This window comes from Gadus macrocephalus, chromosome 5, assembly GCF_031168955.1.
Source record: "Gadus macrocephalus chromosome 5, ASM3116895v1".
In the NCBI taxonomy this organism is placed as follows: domain Eukaryota; kingdom Metazoa; phylum Chordata; class Actinopteri; order Gadiformes; family Gadidae; genus Gadus; species Gadus macrocephalus.
Window position 1 is genome coordinate 358,591 of NC_082386.1, and position 27,058 is coordinate 385,648.

The following is a 27,058-nucleotide window of genomic DNA, read 5'->3' on the forward strand; positions in this document are numbered from 1 at the left end:
GTGTTAATTAACAATACATCAGAGTAAGACAGAGGTAAATGTGGAATAATATTACAGATTTAATTGGTGCTGAGTTGGTGCACAATAATCCTTTCATTCTGACAGTTGAGAAGTGTGCATTGTTGCAAGAGCAGAAGTGACATCCAGATTAATATGAATAGGGCCCTTGTGTACATGCACATGATGAGCATCACATCACACATCAGCATGGTTGCCACTGCTGCACACTGGTAATGTATATATATGGTCATGCAAATGTTCACCTACAAGAACAATTACTTGGTATTCACTGCTTCCCAGTACCCACAGGTATTGCACATGTAACCTAAGTAATATTGAAGTACTAATAGTCAGAGATGTTAAACAAATGCCCATTTATGTGCAGTACAGTACAGACATTGAAGTGGTTCTAGCTATTGTGTGATCAGTGTTGATCATACAGTCAACAGCAACAGGACGGTAAGGCCTGCCTCTCCTTTCCACTCATTCAGTGAAGCAGTTGGTCTCTTAAGCAGCTGCTTAGATTGTCTTCCGTTGGGTGCAGCTCATTCAGAATGGATGACAGTCTTAACACCATCCTCTCCAACCATCTCTACTAGGCCACGCTGGCCACCTAAGACATTGCTGGTATTCTCGATCAGTAATTAAGTTTTCAAACCGGACAGAAACAGGTTGACAGAAGTAGGTCCTAACTAGGTCTTACAGGTCCTAACATAGGTGTTACATACGCTCACACACACACACACACTGGTCCCGCCTTGTGGGCGGGCAGTGGGGCGGGCACTGTGGTCCTAAGAAGCTGGCAAAAAAGCTTTTGGTCCTAACATAGGTGTTACATACGCTCACACACACACACACTGGTCCCGCCTTGTGGGCGGGCAGTGGGGCGGGCACTGTGGTCCTAAGAAGCTGGCAAAAAAGCTTTTTGTATTTTTTCTTGAGTGTATACTTAATTTCAAGTGCACACATTTATACTGATTTTTTTCTGACCGCAATGGTATAATTTATATATCTCTATGTTGCCTGGAAGGCATAGTCCTCAAAAGTGATGGCCCTACAGAGAGTCCTAACAAGGTGATATATACAAGACTGTGTGTGTGTGTGTGTGTGTGTGGTGTGTGGTGTGTGTGTGTGTGTGTGTTTCGGGAGTTGGGTTAGTTTAATCACGTAGGGTTAAAATGCTGTGTTTGTAGTTGGAATAGTGGCAGAATCCCACATAGGTGGGCTTCTGTTTTAAGGGGGGGGATATGTAACGACCCAGGTGGGTCTCTCAAGACTCCGCCCATTTGTGCTGCTTGCCTGTTCTGTCACCTCCATTTCTTGTCTGCAGGTATCAGGTGTGTGCAATGTCCCTGCTGATTGGGGAGGGTAGAAAAGACCTGCCGTGCCAACATCCGGGGCTCTCCTCTGCTGGCTTTAGGCTTTTGTTTGGTTGTTTCCATGACTGATCTCACACCACACTTTTGGTTACATCACATATTACTGACTTACACCACATCCCATTAACCTTACCTTAGTTTCTGTTCATTCTTATTCAATAAACCATTGTTATTCCTTTACCCTGCGTGTGGCCTCCCCAGTTTATGTTCATGCCAGAGCCAAGCATGTTACAGTTGGTTTATATATGTACTTATCTGGCTCCATATAGTTAATTAAGGTAATTGTTTTGTGGTAACATAACAATTAGGGGCCGGTATGTTGGAGCCATTTAGAGGTCTTTTGTGTTGAATATATTTAAGTAAATATATTTTGAGTCTAAGGCTAAAAGTATTAGTTATGAATATTAAGTGTATGAAATATTATCAAATCTTCATTCATATGTATATTAATGCACTTTGATGACGTGGTGATTAGTCCGTTGTGTCACCTGGGGAAGTAGGTGTGTCACGCTCTACCTGGAGCCTATTGGAGGCCCTCACATAGGGCAGGCTAATTACTGTAGTTCGGGTTTGGAAGGCAGAGAGCCAACAGTTTTCTGACCGCATTAGCGCATTTCGCATTAGCGCATTTCGCATTAGTTCGCATTATTTCGCATTATTGGACGCATTTTTGACAGATTATTTTACACTGAAAAGCCCTTTGTCCAATACGAAAGAACCCTGTTTTGGCCGCAAACAGATACATTGTTTGGAGTTTTTATGTTTAGTTATTTTCCTGGAAAGTCAACCGGAGTTATTGCTTAATAAATGAATCAACAACAAGTTAAACAATCTCTGTGCGTGCTTCTCAAGAAATGTGTGTCGGACTACCTCTGCCTCAAGAACACATAGGGCGAACAAAGGGTTCGCCACTTCACCCACTAAGGCCGTGGCCAAGCGGACCACGGCCAGGTACCCCGGCTGGTCGTCTGGTCCTCGGTATTCCTACGAACACAAGCGGATACAGAAAACAACGAGTCAGACGGACGCCACAGAGTGCTGCGTTTGATCGAGCCAGTGAGTCGCACCGCTGTCGCACTCACCTCAGCGGCCTGCTGAGGCTCTGGTGAGGACCGGCCGGGGGAGCGGGGCGCGGGCTTGGGGGGATCGGTCGGACAGGATGGCTCGGGCGCGGGTGCGTCAGCCGGTTGCCCTGACCGCGGGTCCGTCTGAGGAGCGGTGAACTCGCCAGGCACGTGGAGGGTGAGGTCCTCCAACTCCTGCCGGCCTTCGGCGAGCTCGTCGTCCTCCTCGGTCGGCGGTGGACCCGCGTCCGGAACGTCAGGGTCCAAGCTGACGTCCTGCAGCACTCTGCCCGTCTGGGAGTACAGGTACTCGATGCCGATGAGTTCCCCTGAAGCACAACGGCATCGTCACTCAATCCGGTACAAACATCGCTCGGCGCGGACACGTGTAAGCGTGGTGACGGCGGCTCAAACGTTCTTACCCGTGTACTCCCTGGGCTTGGTGTCGTCCCTGACCAAACTCGAGCCAAGCACCCGTTGGCTGAGCTGGTCAAGGGAGTGCTGCAGGGGGCCACTGTAGGTGCGGAGCAGTGGACGACCCTCCTGTGCCGCGGACGCCGCCCTGTCCTCGTTCCATCTCGTCAACCCCTCCAGGAGAAAAGCCTGGAAGTGCCAAGGGTTGGCACTTTCTCCTGAGGAGGAACACAGACGCGTTTAGCGGTTTAGTCGCACAACGCTCACAACGTGAACGACAACGAGGACGGCGGCAGTGAAAGATAGACACGACGGTGAAACCCGTGGTTTACCTGGAATGAAGCGGTTGAGGTGGAGATGGAACGACTCCAGGGACGTGGAGCCGCGCACACAACGGTACGTCGGCAGGCTGATCCCCCCCTTGGTCATCCTGCCTGTCTCCGTGTACAGCTCCACGCCCGGCGGGTCCTGGATGCACTCGAGGTGCCGTCGCTGCTCCGCACGGATTGCCTGGATGTGGTCTCGGTCCAGCAGGGGAATCCCCATGGTGTCTCGCCCGTTGGCACCGCCGAAGGTTTGGAGGAGGTCATCAATCAGCCGCTCCGTCACCGCAGCTCCACGCGTGCGGCGACGGCAATGGAGAGCCATCTCCCTGCGGCTGACGTGCCTCCACACTCCGGCGTCGGACGAGAAGGTCATCCCCTGCGCCTCGAGCGTCCTCCTCTGAGCGTTCAGCAACCGGGCTGTGTCCTCTGGGTCCCACAGGAAGATACTGGCAGACAGCTGCTGCAGGAAGGGCTTGTACAGCTTGTACAGATGTCTGCGCAATGTTGACATACTTATATTAATGCCCTCCTCACTTTTAAGGAACATCAATATTTTCCAATGCCTCAACCCGGGCAGGAGATTAAATACGATAGCGTCAGATAGCGTCATCTTTGCCGGCCTGCAGCTAGCCAGCAACGTTATTGATGAATGAGAGGCGTGATCCTTTTCTCGTAAACGAGATCCTTATGTCGTAAATGTATGATATCTTATCTCGTAATTACGAGATCCTTATCTCATAATTACGAGATCCTTATCTCGTAATTACGAGATCTTTTCTCGTAATTACGAGATCCTTATCTCGTAATTACGAGATATTATCTCGTAATTAATTGGATGCCACCTCCCGGATGACATATCAGAATAGGCTAGCCTTAGATATGTTATTAGCAGAACGAGGAGGGGTGTGCGGGATGATAGGGACAACATGTTGTACTTTTATCCCCAATAACACAGCACCAGATGGGTCCGTGGCCAGGGCGTTGGCCGGACTGCGATCCCTCAAGTTGGAGTTGGCCAAGAACTCCGGTATTAGTGACCCAATAGCTGGATGGATGGAGAACCTGTTTGGTAGGTGGAAAGGCATGATCCAGTCAGTACTCATCGCAGGAATAATGGCAGTAGCCGTGTTAATTGTTGTCGGCTGCTGTTGTATTCCCTGCGCACGAGGGCTACTGAATCGGCTGATCACCACAGCAGTGGGCGCTACAGAAGTGCCAGGTGGCATTCATGCTTACGTAGGAATCAGATATAATCCGTTGAACTTGGATGAGATACCACCTGAGGAACCCGAACCTATCCAGTTACAATATATAGAATAAACGCCACCATTTGTAGCATCTGTGACTAAAATAATCAATATCCTGGATTTACTTGAATAATTAGTTATTGAACCACTAAGACGAGTTGTGTTTGTTATTATATAGTATTGTTTGGTTGCGAGTGCAACCCGTTATTTCTGTATCGCTGCATTGATAATGGTACTGTTGATCTTCTTTTGAGACGGTTGTTTACAGGCCACCTGTTGCTGACACGACGACGATGGAGAACCTGTTTGGAGGCTCCCATGATGTAAAAGTAACCTCTTTGTGAGCTGAGCCCTTGACAAGGAGGGACGAGTCTTGGGTTCATGAATTACAGGCCCGACGGCGACAGAAGAAACAATGGCTACGATAATAACGCCCAAAACCACCCACATGCAACAGCGCACCAATACACGAAGATCACCTGAACCACCCAAATCCATGCTAGCCTATCAATAATTTTGAATTTTTAAAATTGTATTATGATTTTTTCTTTACTTTTGCACAGGTTGAAAATGTTATGACCTTGTAGCACATAACCTAAAATATTAGCTTAGGATTTCTATGCATACTTTTTGTTTGTGTGCTGTTTGACCATATGATTGTGTGATAACCAGGATGTATGTTCATTGTTGTATTGTTAATATGACTTGTATTACCATGTGTGGTAAATGGTGTTTATGATTTAAAATATTATTGTATGGTCATCTGAGATGACCAAGGAGGGATTGTTACGTATTTTAAGAACCTAAAGCAACCCACACATAGACCTCATGAAGCAGGACCAAACATATAAGCCGTAAATACAATACATAGCCACAAGGGGAACAGGACCTTACTGAAGGCTGCAATAACAGCTCCATCCACAGAGGGCAGCACCAGACAGGTAAGGAGGCCGAGGGTAATACGTCACCCCGGCTCCTCCCACTACTTCCGGGCTTGCGGATCCATACCATAACAGACGGTTGGAGCCAGAGCAAGCCAGAATTCTCCCGGTAGCTATTGGACAGGGTTATAGGTCTATTGATCAGCTAGGAGAACGCTCGCACGTGCTTAGACACATCTTCATCTCTCCTTGCTTCAGAGTATCAGTTTACCATACCGAAAATACGAGATACCAAATAAACTCTCTTAAAAGCTATTCCTTTGGATTTGACCACTTTCCTTGAAGAACTACGTAATAGAAGCCAGTATTGCGCTGCCCTCGAGACAATCCTCCTCCTCCTCCTGCTGCAGCCGAGGTCTCTTAGATGGTGGCGGCTTTACAGGTGTCGAGCATGCTACAGGCAGTGGGCCTGTGAAGGGATCAGAGGATGTGCCAAAGTCCTTGAAGGACACAGTAGCCTGGACAGCTGTAACAAAACGTATATATTTATGATAGGGCATTCTTAGGAATAAAACATGACTGCACTGTTACAGTATAAACACTACCAATGTTGGGCAAAATAACCTGCCGAGTACATCACATGTACATTACAAATATAGCTAACTCCTACCCTAGCCTGATGAGCACATCACATGGCAGGCACATTACAATATAGTCAACTCTTGCTCTAACCCAACGAACACATAACACAAACATGATAATATAGTCAGGTCAAGGCCGGAGCCGAAGGCCCCATTTCCCAACCAGGCAAATGGTGGACACTCAGACAATGCACCAGTCATCCTCAAGAACGGGAGAGACACATCAATTTATCACACAGGAGACACTTCGAGGAGCTCTCCCCCATTAGGAGGAACACAATTACCTCTCTGCCTCATTTCATCTGGTCCAGTAACTAGACAGACCGTTTTTCAATTTGAGGGGAAAATCGGTCTGTCTAGTTACTGGACCAGATGAAATGAGACGGAGAGGTAATAAAGTCTGTCGGCACGAGGACCTTGGATTTATTAAGTAAAGTGGCAACGGTTACACAGAGTCATAAAGCGTGAGAGATCGAATATGTCTAAGTCCCTAATCAGCGCTGATGGTTCGTCCAGAGCTTCGCCTCCGTGGAAGGTCTGCTTCAGAAGAAGATGAAGAGTCCCTGTGTGATACAGTCTTATGCTGTATCCTCTTCTCGATGAGGTGTGTGCGTTTGAGGTGTGTGTGGTTCTGTGTGTTTTTGCTTGACCTTGGCTCTCAGGCCCTGGTATATGCATGTGTATCTCTTGTGTTCCTCCTAACGGGGGAGAGCTTCTCGAAGTGTCTCCTGTGTGATAAATTAATGTGGCTCTCAGGCCCTGGTATATGCATGTGTATCTCTTGTGTTCCTCCTAACGGGGGAGAGCTCCTCGAAGTGTCTCCTGTGTGATAAATTGATGTGGCTCTCCCGTTCTTGAGGATGACTGGTGCATTGTCTGAGTGTCCACCATTTGCCTGGTTGGGAAATGGGGCCTTCGGCTCCGGCCTTGACCTGACTATATTATCATGTTTGTGTTATGTGTTTGTTGGGTTAGAGCAAGAGTTGACTATATTGTAATGTGCCTGCCATGTGATGTGCTCATCAGGCTAGGGTAGGAGTTAGCTATATTTGTAATGTACATGTGATGTACTCAGCAGGTTATTTTGCCCAACACCAACCTTCACTTCTGTAATGTGAATGAAGAGTCTTCATAGAGAGTTGTGTGCCAACATGGTGTCTCTGAGGTGGCTCAGTATTGCAGCCAATATCCCTTGTAGCAGGTAACTTCGATGATGCAGGATGCTCTGAGGCCTATCGAAAAAAAAGAGACGTCAACCTTATCTTGCATATATAGCTCTGTGACGTTTAAATATCAAGCATAACTATAACGCAGTGGCTATTCGTACGGCGACCGTAAGAATAGCAATTAGGCTATTTGTACTGCGCGCCGTAAAAATACTGCATTAGTCTATTTTCACGGCAGGTTATGGTTAGGGTTAGGGTAAGGGTTAGGGTTATTACTATAATGAATTACTATAATTACGGTTGGCCCGGTTAGGGTTAGCGCCGAGCAGCGGTCACGTGACAAGCTCTCACTCCAACTCCCCTATGTCACCTTTGCTTTAACTACCCACAATGCGAACGTTTACCTATAAAAATCTAGTTCACCCATTGTCTCACTGAATGTATCCTTGGTAGCTTTGGAGCATGTGCTTTCCCTAGCCTTTCATCGTTTTCAATGGAAAAACTCACGCCACAAACACGCACAAGTTCATGCTAATATACTAAAGAAACATACAGGAAATTATTTGTATGCTTACATGTCCTTCGTCTGCAGGTATTCCACGCAAAGTTGGAAGGGACCCCACGTTCAGATAAAGTTTCACAGCTAATCCTTCCGTGTACTGACCGAAGTTGGAGACAGTCAGTCGTAAAGTGGTTAGCGCAGACCAACAGGTTTTTGCCAACTGTAGCCGGGACTTCGCCTTCAAAAATGAAATCAATCCACGTCGCTCTTTCGTCCTCTGGGACACGATGGAGGGATTTGTGGACGTCCAAACGGCCAACAACAGAACACCTCTTTTGAATCCTCGACATGATGAATTCCAATCATGAAACACAAGGCCATGTCCTATTTATACTCTGATTGAAGGGGGTGGGGTCATATTCAAATGAGCGCAGCTAGTCGGCGCCGGTGTGGGCTAGTACATCCGGAATAATGGGGGCGGAGTTTTTGACGCACCGCTGCGGCGCCGGTGTTTTTTTTCAAAATTATTATTATTATTTTTACTCTGCCCCCATTATTATTACTCTGCCCTCATTATTACGGATGTACTAGCCCACACCGGCGCCGACTAGCTGCGCGGTAGCGTTCCGCTACGCGCCGCCCAACTAGTCTTCGAGCCAATGTTCTATTCCCTAGCGTCGCCGCCCCTGAAAAAGCGCTTTTTAAAAGCTGGTTTGTACATCCCGGGTCCCGTAGGCACCTCTATATCTACTCCTCACCACTGGATGTCGCCCTCTTTCGTGAGAAAACTATTCTGAGAGTATGGACGATGAGAGACTGGTCGTCGAGGTGGAAAAGTATGTCGAATTACATGACCAAAGTTCCCGTCATTATGAAGACAACACCAAAAAGGACATTGCCTGGCGAGCCATAGCTCTGGAGATTGGCTCTTCAGGTGAGAAATCAACAATGGTGGACTAACCCAGACAGCAAGCAAACATTGAATAAACATTGATTTTCCATCTGAATCATCATTATGGTTGATCTTGAAATTTCAATGCAAAATAAATGTTGAATCACCATTACCATATTAGATTAGATTAGATTCAACTTTATTGTCATTGCACAAGTAAGGACAACCAGTACAACGAAATGCAGTTTAGCCTCTAACCAGTAGTGCAATCAATAAAACGTTTTTGTTAAAGCAGCGCTATAAGAATAATAATAATAATAATACATAGAACACAGATAGCAGATAGCAGCTGAATATAAAGTGCAGTAATACATAAATGGTTAATACAGTTAATACAGTCCTCATTAATTGTAAAGTGCATAGGTAAAGTGCATAGGTGGTTTGAGGTAGTCAGACTGACCATAGTCCATTTTCAAGAAGGGGGGGGGGGGGCTAGTGTAGGGTCTTTGTGTTGAGCAGTGTTGTGGAAAAAGCTGTTTCTGAGCCTGCTGGTGCGACTCCTGAGGCTCCTGTAACGTCTCCCGGACGGGAGGAGAGAGAACAGGGCATGACTGGGGTGTGTGTGGTCCTTGATGATTTTGTTTGCACGTTGCAGACACCGTGAATGATGAAGATCAGTGAGGGCAGGGAGTGATGTGCCAATTATTTTCTGAACAGTTTTAACGACTCGCTGTAGGGCTTTCCTATCAGCCATAGTGCAGTTACCATACCACACCGTGAAGCAGTTGGTGAGGATGCTCTCAACGGTGCAGCGGTAGAAGTTCCGGAGGATCTGAGGGGAGAGTCCAGCTTTTTTCAGTTTTCTGAGGAAGAAGAGGCGTTGTTGAGCTTTCTTGATCAGAGTGGAGGTGTTGAGTGACCAGGAGAGGTCTTGTGAAATATGGACACCCAGAAACTTGAAGTTGGTGACCCGTTCCACTTCAGCCCCGTTGATGTGAATGGGTGAGTGTATGCTTGCCTTTGATTTCCGGAAGTCAACAATGAGTTCTTTGGTTTTGATGGTGTTGAGCACAAGATTGTTACTAGCGCACCAAGCTGCCAAGTGCAGGACTTCCTCCCTGTAGGCTGATTCATCATTATTCCTGATCAGGCCGAGCACTGTTGTGTCGTCTGCGAATTTGATGATGGAGTTGGAGTTGTGAATGGGGGAGCAGTCATAGGTGAAGAGGGTGTACAGTAAGGGGCTGAGCACGCACCCTTGTGGCACACCAGTGTGTAGAGGAAGTGTAGTGGAGGAGAGGTTGTTTAACCTCACCGTCTGTGGTCTGTTGATCAGAAAGTCCAATATCCAGTTGCAGGTGGATATGCTGATGCCAAGCTTGTGTAATTTCATGATCAGATCAGATGGTATGATTGTGTTGAAAGCTGAGCTGAAGTCGATGAATAGCAACCTAGCATAGGAATTGCTATTGTCCAGGTGGGTGAGGGCAGAGTGAAGGGCTGTGGATATGGCATCCTCAGTCGATCTGTTGGCACGGTATGCATACTGGTGGGGGTCTAATGCAGGAGGAAGGCTGGGCTTGAGGTGAGCTAAGATTAGCTTCTCAAGACACTTGGTGATGATGGGGGTCAATGCTATTGGTCGATAGTCATTCAGACACGCTGGGTTAGATTGCTTGGGCACGGGGACGATGGTGGTGGTCTTGAGGCACACAGGAACAACAGCCTGGGCCAGTGACAGGTTAAATATGTTGGTGAAGACTCCAGATAGTTGCTCAGCGCACGTTCTCCACATGCGCCCAGGGATGCCATCCGGGCCAGCTGCCTTCCTTACATTCACCCTGCTCAGCACTGACTGCACGTCAGAGGCAGTGAAACTGAGGGGTTGTTCGCCAGGTGGTGGGGTAGTTTTGACAGGCGTAGTGCTGTTGTCACGGTCAAAGCGGACATAAAAGTGATTAAGCTCGTTAGCAAAGTCGGTAGTGGTGGTAAGGGGGGTTGAGTTTGCTTTTCTGTAGTCTGTGATGGCCTGTATTCCTTGCCACATACGTCGGGGGTCTGAGTTATTGAAGTGTTCTTCAATCCGTAGTTTGTGGCTGTGTTGGGCGGTCCGTATTCCCCTTTTCAGGTTAGCCCTGGATGTGCTGTAGGCTTCTTCGTTGCCGGATCGAAAAGCAATGTCGCGGGCCTTTAACAGTAGACGGACGTCCTTGTTCATCCAAGGCTTCTGATTGGGGTATATCTTGATCTGCTTATAAGTTGTGACATCATTTACGCCTTTATTAATATATTCCAGAACAGAGGAGGTATATGTCTCAATGTCCAGCTGAGAGTCAGAGGTGGCATTGGTGGCGAACAGACTCCAGTCTGTGCGCTGAAACCCAAGCTGTAGAGCGGCCTCTGCACCCTCGGGCCAGATCTTCACAGTCCTCACTGTGGGTTTCACCCGGCTAATGAGGGCTGTGTATCTGGGCAGCAGCAGCAGGGAAATATGGTCAGATTGACCCAGGTGGGAGAGTGGTATAGCCTTGTAGGCATCGGGGATGTTTGTATACACTTTGTCCAACATTCTGTCCCCTCTGGTCGGGCAGGAGACATGTTGGTGGAACTTGGGGAGTACTGACTTCAGGTTTGAATGGTTAAAATCCCCTGCAGCAATAAATACCCCTTCTGGGTGAGCAGTTTGTTGTGTGCTAATAGCAGAATGTAGCTCTTTCATTGCTAGTTTGGCATTAGCATCAGGGGGTACGTAAACGGCCATAATAACAATGCATGAGTGTTCTCTGGGTAGGTAAAAAGGTCGGCATTTAACAGACAGATATTCCAGGTTCTCAGAACAGTGACTCCCGATCGTGACAGTGTTTATGCACCATGCGTTGTTGATATAAATGCATAAACCACCGCCTCTGGTCTTACCGGAATCTTCAGTTGATCTGTCAGCTCTGAACATAGTCCGCCCCTGTAGTTCAATTGCAGTGTCCGGGATGCGGTTGTTCAACCATGTTTCAATGTAGATCATTATATTGCAGTCCATAATCCGTTTATGAGAGGTAGTCCAGAGCCGTATTTCATCCAGTTTATTCGCCAGTGAACGCACATTGGCTAGGAACAAGCTTGGTAGTGGTAGCTTATGCGGGGTCAGCCTTAGCCTAGCTCGTAAACCACCCCGCTTCCCCCGCTTCTGTTTACGTTCCCGACGCCGCCTCCGGGCCCTCTTTTCCGGGAGAGCTGGTATGCTGGACCACGGTGCTCTGGCTATCTCCGTTGGAAGTTGAAAATCTTGAAAATCTTGGTATAAGTCGCTTGTGCAGGAAGCATGGATATCCAAAAGTTCTTGTCCACTGTACAATATGTTCCCATAGTTGTAACGTGGGAAGATCGCAACCAAAAACAAACAAACACTCATTAATTTGCACAAACTGGGGAGATGCAGAGCCTCGCGCTGTACTCGCGACGCCATCTTGGAAGGGATCAAACCTGATGTTATCTAATGTTGATGGCAGCAACATTGGAACAACATTGATCTATTGTTATCTTTATGATGGAATAAGCATTGATATTTGGGTTACCGGGCGATATTGCCAATGTGTTGAAAAGTCATTGATTTAGAGTTGACTGGGAAATATGGTTGAAAATGCATCGATATATAGTTGACCGGGAAATATGATTGAAAATGCATCGATATATGGTTGACCGGGAAATATGATTGAAAAAGCATTGATATATAGTCCTAGTTGACCGGGAAATATGATTGAAAATGCATCGAGATATAGTTGACTGTTGGGAAAAATAACCTGCTGAGTACATCACATGTACATTACAAATATAGCTAACTCCTACCCTAGCCTGATGAGCACATCACATGGCAGTCACATTACAATATAGTCAACTTTTAACACATAACACAAACATGATAATATAGTCAGGTCAAGGCCAGAGCCAAGGCCCCATTTCCCAAGCAGGCAAATGGTAGACACTCAGACAATGCACCAGTCATCCTCAAGAACGGGAGAGCCACATTAATTTATCACACAGGAGACACTGAGGAGCTCTCCCCCGTTAGGAGGAACACAATGGATACACAGGCTTATACCAGGGCCTGGGAGCCAAGGTCAAGCAAAAACACACAGAACCAAACACACCTCAAACGCACACACCTCATCGAGAGGAGGATACAGCATAAGACTGTATCACACAGGGACTCTTGATCTTCTTCTGAAGCGGACCTTCCACGGAGGCGAAGCTCTGGACGAACCATCAGCGCTGATTAGGGACTTAGACATATTCGATCTCTCACGCTTTATGACAGACTTTATTACCTCTCCGTCTCATTTCATCTGGTCCAGTAACTAGACAGACCGTTTTTCCCCTCATGACCGTGAAAAATGATTGAAAATCCATCGATATTTGGTTGCCCGGGAGATCATCGGGTGGTAGACCAACGTACTTCACCGGACACATCTCATTTCTGGACCTTTGACCCATACGATCAGGTAAGCTTGATTATGTAATGTTCGATATGAATGAATTGTACAAAATCAACTACTGTTACTCGTTAACATGGTGGTAACCCACGCAGTACTGCAGTCATTGAAATAGATTTTGTTAAATCAATGTCAAAATCTGCCAAAGTTAATGTAACTTCGTGCTGATGGCCATCGTCGTTATCTACCAACAGGTTACAATAAGTTAGCAAAACCTCAGAGTCCAGTTTATTTTTGTGATAGCTAGCTCGAAATACATAGGCTATCTGTACCATTATACCAATTGCTAAGCAGGCAGTAGATACATGGATGTATGTCGTTAAATCTATTAAAAAAGCACCGCTTTTTCTTCTGACCGCCGGTGAACACCGGCACCAACGCTAGCATAATTGCAGCAGCAGGTGTATTGTACCCCTGAATGCTCCAATAAAGACGTTATAATACAGTATCAGCCTATCGAATCATGCTACCATATCAAAAAGTGCTACCTTATGCGTTTGGTAGCTACTTAATCAGTTGATCGACTGTTACACACACACACACACACACACACACACACACACACACACACACACACACACACACACACACACACACACCGGTTGAGCGCTGATTGGCTGTTACGTTACACATGTCACTCAGTGGTAGGGATGGGAATCGAGAACCGGTTCTTGTTCAGAACCGGTTCCGAGTCAACCGATTCCTTGGAATCATTAACAAGCCTGCTTAACGATTCCGCTTATCGGTTCCGGTCGCGGCAAATGCGTCGTGACGTCACACACACGCTGCTTTGATTTGGTTCAGAACGCAGCAAACATGTCGCCGCCGAGGAAGAATCGCATTGTGCGTTCACACCAAACGCGACGGGGCGACAAGATCCCATACAAAGTGAACGTAGAGACGCGTATAAGGGCGAATTTTTCGCGGGAGAAAACCGGCGACAAGTTTTTGTCGTGATGACAGCCAATCAGCGTTCAACAGCGTGATAACTGAGTGACATGTGTAATGTAACAGCCAATCAGCGTTCAGCCGTCAAACTCAGTGCAGTGCAGTCCGGGTGAACTGCGGCATGGAGGAGAAAGTGATTGTTGCAGTTTGCGACTCCCAGACTCTATATATATAATAGTATATAATATATTATAATATCACGGCCAACAGCTCTGTCGCCTCCGGATGGCCGTAGCGTGGGGAGCTCTCACAGGGATTGGGCTTCTCGGGGTTTGTTTACCTGCATTGCTATGGTTTCCGGTCTTGTGTGTTCCAACGGTTTATTAGGTAGGCCCATCTAATAAATCTCTGTCTAATCAATGCTTCATTTTGTTTATGTCAGTTGAATTTTGTTACAAGTTTAATACAAATGAGCATTCCAAAAGGCACAAGCTCTTACTTGGCTGTTTTCAGTCTGTGTTTTTAGTTTTATGGCACATAATGATGGCATTTGGGCTTAAAAAGCCAAACATATATTTTTTCGTCGAGACCAATTGATTTTGAAAATTTTCAATTTCCTAATACTAGCAGCACTTCTGATCAGATATTAAAGAGATCTAATGCAAACAAACACATTTATACTTATTTTCTCACCCAATGAGAATCGATAAGAGAATCGATAAGGAATCGGATCGATAAGCAGAATCGGAATCGGAATCGGAAATTCTTATCAATTCCCATCTCTACTCAGTGGCCACGCTGTTGAACGCTGATTGGCTGTCATCACACGAGATTCGCGTCAAAGTTGAAATATTTAAACTCGAGCGAATTTGTCGCAGCACAAAACCTCGTGAACGCGCTTGCCTGTGCAGGGCGAAAGTGTGGCGCGACAAATCTAAACTTGTCTCTGGTTTTCTCTAGCGAATAATTCGCCGTTCACTTTGTATGGGATCTTGTCGCCCCGTCGCGTTTGTTGTGAACGCACCGTATACAAGATACAGCAGATACAAATATTGGGGGAATATTATAGGGGAAACCTTTTGGTTACCTGAATACATATATATATAAAGTACAATCACACTGTATCTGTATTTAAATTGCTGTTTGTTAACACTGACTTTTGTCTTTTCTGTTCTCTTACAGATCACTATTGCACACAATGTAAGCAAAACAATATTTTTTATTTCATTTCTACTAACAACTTGCACAATGACATCCCGCTGGTCAAAGAGGCGGAAAATGAAATCAATGCTTAGGGCCACAGAGTCAGAAATCCTGCAGCAGTTTGATAAAACCTTTACTGAACCCAACATGCAAGGCCACTCTGTCGCAGAACTGGAACATGTTAAATGCCCAAGTGTAGCATTGGAGTCAGGTGTTTCAGTCTCCAGTCACTCAGTTGTGGACCAACCAGGTATAGGGGAACATGAGCAGAGGTCCGCATTCAGTGAGACCCATGTGTCATTGGACAGTGTTCATGACTGTCCATCAGCTAGGCCTGTTGATTCAGAATCAGATGATTATGATGCTGAAGCTCCAACATCAGAGTTAGTATCAGTTGTGGACCAACCTGGTATAGGGGAACATGAGCAGCGGTCAGCATTCAGTGAGACCCATGTGTCATTGGACAGTGTTCATGACTGTCCGTCATCTAGGCCTGTTGATTCAGAATCAGATGATTCTGATGCTGAAGCTCCAACATCAGACTTAGTGACAAGCTTAAGATTTTGGGCCTCTTCCTTTTCTGTCTCACTAGCAGCATTGACTGCACTCTGGAGTATTTTGCGAGTGTTTCACCCAGAATTGCCAAGAGATGCTCGGACAATTCTCAAGACACAAGGTGAAATCAAAACTAAGAAAATGGAGGGTGTGGAATATTACCACTTTGGCCTAGCCACAGGATTGATATCAAAACTTGCAGTTTAGTATAGATGGTTTACCACTATTCCGAAGCAGCAGAACTCAGTTTTGGCCCATTCTGGCAACCATTAATGCTGATAACAGCAGATCGCCATTCCTTGTCGGCCTCTTCTGTGGCTTTACCAAACCAAAGAGTGTCTTTGAGTTCTTGGGCCCATTTATTGAGGACCTTAGTGGCATTCTAAAAAATGGCATTTGTTACAAAGGGCAGCAGATAATGGCAGAAGTGTGCTCGTTTATATGCGATGCCCCAGCACGAGCCTTTGTTAAAAATATAAAAAGCCACAACGGTTATTCAAGTGTTTCCAAGTGGGCGAATGGCACAACAAGATGACATAGGCCCGTTGGCCCATACTAGGCCCATACTAGGCCCATACTAGGCCCGTTGATGTTTAGCTAAGTTTACTAGTTATATATAGTCACTTTTCGCTATTGTCAGTGCGTCAGTTTTCTTTATTTTTACGTGTTTTTACGTGAGGTCGTACAGTTGGTGGACGCTGTTGCCTTTTGAACGCTGTTGCTGCTGCTGCTCACCGGAACGTCATTCTGAACATTATTTTTCCGCGAATTTCTTTTTCTTTCTAGTCTTTTAACTTTTTATCCGTTTTTTTTTGCTTACTTTCGACACCTTCTGTCTGAAACCCTTCTGGACCTCGGATCGGACTACAAAGTTAAGTTAAGTAACTGCGTCAGTTTTCTTGATTTATTTATTTATTTCTGAACGTAAAACGTCAGCGTGTTTTGTTTTGTGTTTTGTGCGTGGAGTCGTGCAGCTGTTGGTGGATGACACCTGCTGGCCGGCTAGACTGCTGTTAACCCCCGGCGCCGTCCAACTTGCTTCCCCGTCTCCAGCGTAGCTACAACCGGCTTGCTCTACTCCTCTGCCTCCGCTGTGCTGGCTCTGTGGCTTCACCATAATCGCCTGGATCTACCGCTGGCTTCTTCCGACTTCACAACCTGTGGATTTTAACCTGTTCCTCTGGATTGGGCTATGTTTGACTCTCACGTAACGAGCGCATCTCTGCCGCTCCGTTACTCGGTAACGGAGATGTTACGTCTACGGATCTTCTCAAGGACCCAACCACCTCAGCTTGCATCCCACCAGGACATTCTCAAACGACCAAAATACATCCACCGAGGCTCTGGACGGAATTTTCAGTACACTCACACCAGCAACAAAAACATACGCTCCTTCTGGTCCACTGGGCCCAGCCCCCCTCCTCGCACAGCCCGTACGGTCAGTCCCGTCAATCACAGTGTACTGTCCCCACTGCTCAAAGCAACCTGCTACACTCCACTCACCTGTCTGAAACTCTGTCTGCTGAACACCAGATCCCTCAGTAATAAGGCCCTTTTGATAAATGACTTTATTGTTGACCAGAGCCTAGACATTCTCTGCCTCACTGAGACCTGGCAACAACCAAATGACTTCTCCCATCTAAATGAAGCTGTCCCACCAGGTTTTTCTTTTATTAGTAAACCCCGGGTTAATGGGAGGGGGGGTGGCCTCGCTCTCCTCCATCGTGATAACATCAAAGTCACCACTGTCACAGTCCCCCTTCACTCCTCCTTTGAATGTCTAACTGTAAAACTCTCAGGCCCCAAACCCACTATCAATGTCACCATTTACAGACCACCAAAACCCTCTGCCGTTTTCCTCAATGAATTCTCATCACTACTTACATCTGTATGTGCAATGTCCCCCACTGTTATCCTCCTTGGTGATTTCAACATCCACATTGACAACCTATCCTGTACTTTTGCTAATGACTTCGCATTACACAACATGTCAACCTCCCAACCCATAACAAAGGTCACATTCTGGATTTAATCTGCTGCACTGACATCACTCCCACTAACCTTGATGTCATTGATTTCCCCATCTCCGACCACAAAGCTGTACTTTTTGACATTCATACCCAACTACACAAAACCAAGGAACAACGGACCATCTCCTTCAGAAACATCAAACTTATCAACACCACAGACCTCTCCACCATGATCAGCTCCTACCCCAACCCTCCCCCAGCTTCCTCCCTGACTGACCTGGTGACTCACTACAATAACTGCCTCTCCTCCTCCCTCACCACCCTGGCCCCCCTGAAAACCCGCTCAGTCTCATTCACCCACACTGCTCCCTGGTTCACTCCTCATCTGCGCCAGCTCAAAGCCACTGGTCGTCGACTGGAGCGACTCTACAATAAGACTCAACTCACTGTACACCGCCAAATGTATTCGGACCACCTCCATCACTACAAGAATGCCCTCACCACTGCCAAAACCTCATACTACTCCAACCTCATCAACACTGGTACAGGCAACAGCAGAGTCCTCTTCTCAACAGTCAACCACTTACTTCAGCCTCCTAAATCTCTCCCTCCAGATATTTCCACCACCCAATGCACTGCGTTCCTTGACTTCTTCAGCTCTAAAATCAACACCATTCACCAACAACTGGCCTCATCTCGCACCCCCTCTGATGACCCACCCTGGATGATCACCTCTGGCCAACCTCTCATCAGCCTCTCTGACTTCACCCTAGTAACAGAACAGACCGTTTCAGAACTCATCCGCAAAGCCAAAACCACCACCTGTCAGCTCGATCCTCTTCCCACCTCCCTTGTCAAAGCATGTCTTCCGTCCATCTCCCCCATGATCACCAACATAATTAACTCCTCCCTCACTACTGGTACTGTACCCCCCACTCTCAAGCTGGCTGCCATCACTCCCATCCTGAAAAAACCTGGTGCTGACCCAACTGACCTTAACCATTACCGGCCCATCTCCAATCTCCCTTTCATCTCCAAAACACTTGAAAGGGTGGTTGCCGCACAACTACAGTCCCACCTCGACATTAACAATCTCCATGAACCGTTCCAATCTGGCTTCCGTCCAAAACACAGCACTGAAACAGCCCTAGTCAAAATCACCAACGACCTCCTCCTTGCAGCCGACTCTGGATTACTCACCATTCTCATCCTCCTCGATCTCAGCGCAGCATTCGACACCATCTCCCACCCTCTGCTCCTTGACCGCCTAGCTGGTATTGGGATCACTGGTGCTGCACTCTCCTGGTTTACATCCTACCTCACCGACCGTCAACAATTTGTTCAACTAAGCAACCACAAGTCTGGGTGTTCAGTCTTGGGTCCACTCCTCTTCACCACTTACCTCCTCCCGCTGGGCACACTCCTCCGTCACCATGGGGTCCATTTTCACTGCTACGCTGACGACACACAGGTCTACATCTCCACCAAACCCACCGCTGCCATCCCCCCCACTTCCCTCATCACGTGCCTGGAAGAGATCCGGAGCTGGTTGAGCAGGAACTTCCTGAAACTCAATGGAAACAAGACCGAGGACCTGCTCATCGGATCCAAATCCACCCTCACTAAATCACAACACACCCCAGCTCCACTCATAATTATCGATGGATTCCCAGTACCCTTCTCCTCCAAAGTCAAGAGCCTTGGCGTCATCCTGGACAACACCCTCTCATTCGCACCCCATATTCACAACATCACCCGGACTGCATTCTTCCACCTCCGCAACATCGCCAGACTCCGCCCATCACTGACCCAATCCAGCACTGAAATCCTAGTTCACTCATTTGTCACATCACGCATAGACTACTGCAACGCCCTCCTCACCGGACTCCCCACCAAACTCATCAACAGACTGCAGATCATTCAGAACTCAGCCGCCCGGATCATCACCCGCACCAAATCATCTGACCACATCACCCCTGTCCTCATTCAACTTCACTGGCTCCCAGTACACTACCGCATCCAATACAAAACCCTACTCCTCACCTACAAAGCTCTCCACAACCTAGCCCCCAGTTATCTCTGCGACCTCCTCCAAGAATACACTCCCTCCCGCTCCCTCCGCTCAACCTCTGCTGGACTACTATGTATCCCCACATCACGACTCACTTCAATGGGTGCCCGGTCATTCAGCTGTTCAGCACCCAGGCTCTGGAACTCCCTCCCCCCACACATAAAACAGTCAGACACCATTACAACCTTCAAGTCACAACTCAAAACTCACCTGTTCAAACTCGCACACAACGTCTAACTGATCACTGTTTTGATTGTTTTTTTTTTGTTTTGTTTTGTCTTGTTTTTGTTTTATTTATTTCTTATTGCTTATGTTTATTTATTTATTTATTTATCTGTTTCCACAATGTCTTTTTTTTTTTTTTTTTTTTTTGTATGATGACTATATGCTCTGTAAGGTGACCTTGGGTGTTTTGAAAGGCGCCTCTAAATTAAATGTATTATGATTATTATTATTATAACACGCTGTTTTTACGTTGTAATAGTACGTCTCCAGTGTTCATGGAAACGTACACCGTCAACGTTTTTTCTTGGCGACTGGGTTGGCAGACCGGGCTGCAGACCGGGCTGCAGACCGGGCTGCAGACGACCGGACTGCAGACGACCGGACTGCAGACGACCGGACTGCAGACGACCGGACTGCAGACGACCGGACTGCAGACGACCGGACTGCAGACGACCGGACTGCAGACGACCGGATTGCAGACGACCGGATTGCAGACGACCGGATTGCAGACGACCGGGCTGGATATCATGTCGTATGATACCCAGATCTTCCGTGTTCTAGTGACTCCAGGTTAAAAATAAGCTTTATACTAATATATTATATTATATTAGTAATATTCTATAAGTAATATTATATATACTAATATATTATATTATATTAGTAATATTCTATAAGTATTATTATATATACTAATATATTATATTATATTAGTAATATTACATGGTTAATCAATGTATTTTTTGGCAGTACTATATTGTGTACATAGCTATTATATATTGTACATAACATATGGCCATATCACCCAGTTCTGGCATATAATTCCTAATTCCTTCTTATTCGTTTTCTTTCAGGACTTCGTTGAGTCCACTGCCACCAGCCCCCCCCCACCTCTCCCTCATGCTCCTCCACCCCAGGCACCTCTTCCACCATCCCAGACACCCCTTCCAAGAGGAGAGTGCCAGGGCGAGGCATGAGGAGAGCGAGGCAAAGTTGGCGGAATGGTGGAGAAGATGTGATTCTCCACCATTCTCTTAAAAGCTGAGAGAGTGTGTGTGTGTGTGTGTGTGTATTTTTAGGTGTGCGTGTGTGTGTATTTTTAGATGTGTGGTTCAGTGTTTCTTATTTAAATAAAGTGTTTCTTCTAAAGTGTTCTTGTTCTTAACCGATTATTATCTAAGGGTGCACTCACACTAGGCCATCTGGCCGTGGCCGTGGCTGTTTTAGCACCTAACCATGCTCAAATCTGCCAGTGTGAGTGTGGCCAGTCTGGCCAGACCGGGCCAATTTGGCCACTTGGGAGAGGTGTGCTGCTACGGAACGGGCCGCTACGGTACAGATGCGAATGAGCCGACACGCGCACACGCACGGCTACGCAACCTGAGCTGGATGACGTATAGTCAATGCGACGACCACGGACATAATAAAGGCGACGAGCCTTCTTTCCCATTAAACGGTAAACATCGCGTCAAGCGGTTCAACTGTGTTCTCTGTGTTGTTGTCCATTGTTGTTAAAACTCTGACTGGCGGCAGACTTTATTATGGTCCATGCAGCGGATGCTTGGTGATGAAGTGTTACGACGTGATGACGTATGTACAAGGCCAGAGAACAATGGGGCCATTTGAGCATGGTTAGGTGTGAAAACGGCCAACGGACACGGCCAGATGGCCTAGTGTGAGTGCACCCTAACACCACCTTTAACATGTAGCTAAGTGACATTCAAAATAAAGGTATATTACGAGGGACAAATAGTATTATTATTATTATTTATTTTTTAACACTTTATTTAAACATGCCAATTACAAAATATAAATACCATTTCAGGTTAAACATCTTTACAATGGGTCTTGCTCGTTGCCCGAGACAATGGCAGCCAGTCTGTCTCTTGTAACAATGCAGGGGTCTGGTTATCTGCTAGGGGGCACGGGGAGGCCATGATGACGTCACAGGGTAGGGTTGTCCCATTTGCAGCCTGTCCTCCTAGAAAATACGACCGCATAGGTCGTTTGTACCGCCCCAAATTACGACCCACTGGAGCGTATTTAGCGCCTCTAGCGGTCATGCAAATAACGACATTCTGAAGTCTCGGGGCCGCTCGTGGTTGCTCGGGACGCGCGTAGCCATATTAATCGTTATTATCTGAATGGGAAATGCAATATTTTAGGACAGATACACAATTAAACGTGTTTCTAATGACATTTCTAGAGAGAAATGTACATTTTCCTTGCATAATCTTCAGTCAGTGAATGTGTATGATCTTTATTATCTGAATGGGAAATGCAATATTTTAGGATCGATTCAGCGTTAAACGTGTTTCTAATAACATTTCTAGCAAGAAATATACTTTTTACTTGCATAATCTTCATTCAGTGATTGTGTCTGATCTTTAGTTGTATAGTTATTAGGAAGATTTAATCGTCTCGCTCGCATGTTTCAACGACGTCAGGTTGGGGACGCTGCTTTCGCTAAACTAGCAGCTCACGTGTTTCCTGCGTTTGTGTTATTAAACCGTTACTTTATGTAACTTTTAATGATATTGTAATAACCACAGGCGAGGTATTGAGCGAAGTAAGCTTGATAGCAGGTTTATTGGATTCCACAATCGGACAGGCAGGCACAGCTCCACCGGAAAACTACAACAACCAAAACTCCCGCCCGGAAGGAAACCCCCGGAACCCCCTCTCAGAAGGCCCGCACCTTCCTCCCAAACCCTGTGACGCTAAAATATCATCTTGTTAGAAACCCGTTTATCTGAGAGCCAACCCAGTAGCCAAAAGCATACGTTGACAGTGTACGTTTTCGTGAACACTGGATTACGTCGCATTTCAACATAAAATAGCGTGCTAAGCACACATACACACACACACACACACACACACACACGCACACGCGCACACGCACACACGCACACACGCACGCACGCACACACGCACACACAATGCATTTCGCTGCTAAAACAACAACTTGGGCTGCTTCTCGGACATTTTGGGTGGATTTTGAACGGTATGTGGGCAGGACGTTTTTTGCAGGCAGGACCTGGCAACCCTGCGCTGTTGACCGAGGTGAAGAAATGCTCCGGAGCAGATCTGGATCCACCATGGCCAAAATAATTGTCATGAATAGCATGAATAGATTCATGCATTATCATTCAACTTGAACATGTGTTTTTACAGTATATAGTGGTGGAGGGATGACGTATGTTGGCAAACCCGGAAGTGAGCGTCGACCTGGGTTTCCCTTGACAAAAAGCCAACGGGTTTTTCCATTGGATTTTGGATTATTGCAGAAAAATTAGCATCTTTGAAGCACCTCCACAAAAACTGAAAAAAAATAATAATAATAATAACTGTGCCCCAAAGAACGAAATGTAAACCAATGCATTCTGAATGGGAGTGTTTCTCCGATTTTTCCATGCTACACAGAACGTGATGAAATGTAAACCCATACAAATAAAGACTTCATGGTCATAATAATTAAAATATCATTAAGCTACTACTGAGTGTGTAGGGAGGTATTCTATTTTTTTCAACGGGGCTGAATCCAGTCACTTGACCGTCATGGTTGCTATGGTGGTTGCTATCGACCGCCCCCTCTAATACTCGTGGCTCTAAAAACCACGCGGCAAAGGAGCTGCCGTCAATTGGGTTGTTTTTGTCATAAACTAGGGTCCGATGGTTGAAAAATAGACAGATATTCCAAGCTATCCTTAAAAGGCAGCTTGGATGTGTTTATTTTCTGCAGTTTAGACTTCTTCTATAACAAATTTTTGAAAGCAAAACACCAAGCTCATTGATTTAATGAGGGTTATTTGAAACAATTTATTCAATAAATATTTGTGAGAGGTCATTCCTTCTCCTGATTTTACTTCCTATTTATGTCTAGGGTAAACCCCTACTGTCCACAAGCATCCCCCCCTCCCCATATGGATTTGGAGAATTGTTGCCACGTCCCAGTGGTGGAGGTATCATATATATATGAAAGAGGGCATTCAATTATAGCCTACTACAATGATCAATTAGGAGGCCGAAGCCCTAAAGGAAGTGATGCAATAGGTGACTGTGTCGACAACATTTAAGTAAGCTGTATAGGGTCTCTTATATATCAAAGGGGGTCTCAAAGGACGCATACGCTTCAACCTGTGGCTCCAGCACTACAGGAAATGACTCAGCAAGTGCTCCATCTCGTTTCAACTCACCCAGCGGCTCGCTTGCAAGATTTTGGCCTGAAGTTCTGTCCAGACCTACACCCTAGCCATCCAACATGCATATCTGAGAATCAGGCCTCTCTTTAATAATGACAAAAAGTTATGAGAGAAACACACATTAACTTTTTGTTATCATAAGCGGCGTGGTGCCGGCTCCTTTTGACCTTTTGACCCCCGACTTCAAAAACGTGGCCACAGGCCAGCTGTGTCTACACACCTTTAGCCACAAATGTACATCTCCATCCCACAAAAAATGGGGACTAGAAACTAACCTCTGTCTTATGTACATTTACTGTACTGTTGGAGGTCACGCCCCTTTGCCGACCTTTTCGAGATAGCTAGGGATGCTAAAATGTTTACACACATTTCCCGGGGCCCCGTGAACGACATATCCGAGATATGCCGGTCGGACCCCGAGGGCAGGAAGGGGGGGCCTGCCCTCGGGGTCTGACCGGGCCAAGTTTCGGGCAGGAAGGGCCCCCCCTTCCTGCCCTCGGGGTCCGACCGGGCCAAGTTTCGGAGCGGAGGTCCAAGTTAGGCCCTAGAATAAGGTATTAAAATTTCAGGGCGGTAGGACCTTCCTATCTCAAAAACTGTTTTTCCACCACATTCTGAACCATTAGGTCTTGCAGGCTACACTTCTGAGGGGCTTTGTCCAAATGACACTCCATTTGGGAAAACTTTTTTTCTCTAAGGGCTAGAACTCCAAATCTTGGATATGTCGTACACGGGGCCCCGGGAAATGTGTGTAAACATTTTAGCATCCCTAGCTATCTCGAAAAGGTCGGCAAAGGGGCGTGACCTCCAACAGTACAGTAAATGTACGTAATGCCCCATTTCCACTGCAGGGTGCGGAACGGATCGGATCGCAAAGGTGCGGTGGAGGGGGCAGTATAGCCCAGCTCAGTTCCGAGGTCGCGTTTCCACTGCCGACAGTACCCTTGGTGGTAGGCCGGATGTCAATCGCCGCGGCAGCTACGTAAACATCGTAAACAACGTCTTCCTCCGCAAGAATGCAGACAAACGTCTCCACCTCCTTGTTCGCCCAAGCAAGCTTTTTACGCGACATGTTAATTGTAAAGAATAATACCTTGAGGCTACTGTTTGTTTGTTTTTATCCCCGCGTCACCCGGAAGTGACGATTCTGTCGACCAATCAACGGAGGGGGGGTGTAGCTAGAATTCCAGGGTACCCTTTCAGGCGTCTGGTCTCGTTTTGGGTACCGCAACGGAGGAGTCCCTAGAATGGGGTCGGAACGGGTACGGCAAAGTCCGGGTCACGCCCACTTTTGGCGGTGGAAACGCGATCCGACCCGCACCTTTGCGATCCGATCCGTTCCGCACCCTGCAGTGGAAATGCACCATAAGACAGAGGTTAGTTTCTAGTCCCCATTTTTTGTGGGATGGAGGTGTACATTTGTGGCTAAAGGTGTGCAGACACAGCTGGCCTGTGGCCACGTTTTTGAAGTCGGGGGTCAAAAGGTCAAAAGGAGCCGGCACCACGCCGCTTATGAGATAACAAAAAGTTAATGTGTGTTTCTCTCATAACTTTTTGTCATTATTAAAGAGAGGCCTGATTCTCAGATATGCATGTTGGATGGCTATGGGTGTAGGTCTGGGAAGAACTTCAGGCCAAAATCTTGCAAGCGAGCCGCTGGGTGCAGGTGCAACGAGATGGAGCACTTGCTGAGCCTGGACTTTCATAATCTTCGCTCTGTGAATGTAAAGGATGTTTGGTCGGATGTTACGACGAAGAATCATAATGTGAATGGGAATATTCTATAAATCTCTTGATATCATCTTTCGTCTCAACACTTCTGCTGCAGCCACTTAAAGTCTCACTCCGAGAACCTTAAAATATGAATCAATCCATTAGAAGTATGAAAATATCTTCCCGGTGGTGCAACAGAGCAAACAAGGTGTCCTTTGACATCTACGTTTCGAGACGATTGCAACAGTGCCACACATGATCATATTTGAATATGTTTCGGGGTAGTAATTAGCTGTCGATTTTGGAGGCCTTTATCAATAATGACCAGCTATAGATTTGCTTCCCGATGGAGATTTTTGACAAATTACATGTTAATTAGCATCTACACGTTAAGCTGAGTCCAATGAGATCAAGCTCGGCCTCTTGCTACACCGAGATCATGTCCTAGACCTAGGTGTACCATGTAAAATACATGTTACCATTAGCTAGAGTGTCGTTCTTGGTGTCATTGGACTCAGCTCAACGTGTAGATGCTAAATAACATGTCATTTTTCACAAATTTCTATCGGGAAGCAAATCAATAGCTGCTCATTATTGATTAAGGCCTCCAATTTCGACAGCTAATTACTACCATTAAACATGTTTGAATATGCTCATGTGTGGCATCGTTGTAATCGCCTGGAAGCGTAGATGTTGATGGACACCTTGTTTGCCCCGTCACCGGGAAGATATTTACATGCTTCTGATTGACTAATGAATTGATTCAGCTATTCCCCCAGAAGTCTGGGGTCAAAAGGTCAAAAGGAGCCGGCACCACGCCGCTTATGAGACAAAAGTTAATGTGTATTTCTCTCATAACTTTTTGTCATTATTAAAGAGAGGCCTGATTCTCAGATATGCAGGTTGGATGGCTACGGTGTAGGTCTGGGAAGAACTTCAGGCCAAAATCTTGCAAGCGAGCCGCTGGGTGCAGGTGCAACGAGATGGAGCACTTGCCGAGTCATTTCCTGTAGGGCTGGAGCCACAGGTTGAAGCGTACACACACACACACACACACACACACACACACACACACACACACACACACACACACACACACACACACACACACAATGCATTTCGCTGCTAAAACAACAACTTGGGCTGCTTCTAGGACAGGGGGTCCTTTGAGACCCCCTTTGATCTATAAGAGACCTCAAAGTACAGCTTACTTAAATGTTGTCGACCTGCAGTCACCT

At 46.5% G+C, this 27,058-nt stretch overlaps 2 protein-coding genes and 1 long non-coding RNA gene across 3 annotated transcripts in view; all 3 read right to left on the reverse strand.

Moving 5' to 3' along the window:
- LOC132457513 (E3 ubiquitin-protein ligase TRIM21-like) overlaps nucleotides 1–27,058 on the reverse strand; it is a 133,093-nt gene that overhangs the window by 84,857 nt on the left and 21,178 nt on the right. The window lies entirely within an intron of this gene.
- Nucleotides 42–1,135, reverse strand: LOC132457509 (uncharacterized). Its single transcript, XR_009525694.1, has 2 exons — nucleotides 857–1,135; nucleotides 42–820 (listed from the first exon to the last, which is right to left on the reverse strand). It is a non-coding gene; the product is annotated as an uncharacterized LOC132457509 (long non-coding RNA).
- LOC132457639 (uncharacterized) lies at nucleotides 2,246–3,694 on the reverse strand. The gene is made up of 5 exons (XM_060051908.1): nucleotides 3,190–3,694; nucleotides 2,866–3,075; nucleotides 2,462–2,772; nucleotides 2,301–2,363; nucleotides 2,246–2,251 (listed from the first exon to the last, which is right to left on the reverse strand). The coding sequence occupies exons 1-5, from the start codon at nucleotides 3,692–3,694 to the stop codon at nucleotides 2,246–2,248; spliced, it is 1,095 nt and encodes a 364-aa protein (XP_059907891.1).

Bases quoted from the DNA above. Each gene is read 5' to 3' on its own strand.
- LOC132457639 (XM_060051908.1), bottom strand. From the start codon at position 3,694: ATGTCAACATTGCGCAGACATCTGTACAAGCTGTACAAGCCCTTCCTG. The intron at 3,076-3,189 runs GTAAACCACGGG...GTTCCTCCTCAG, and splicing joins CCTCAACCGCTTCATTCCAG to GAGAAAGTGCCAACCCTTGG. The intron at 2,364-2,461 runs GTGAGTGCGACA...TTGTGTTCGTAG, and splicing joins AGCCTCAGCAGGCCGCTGAG to GAATACCGAGGACCAGACGA.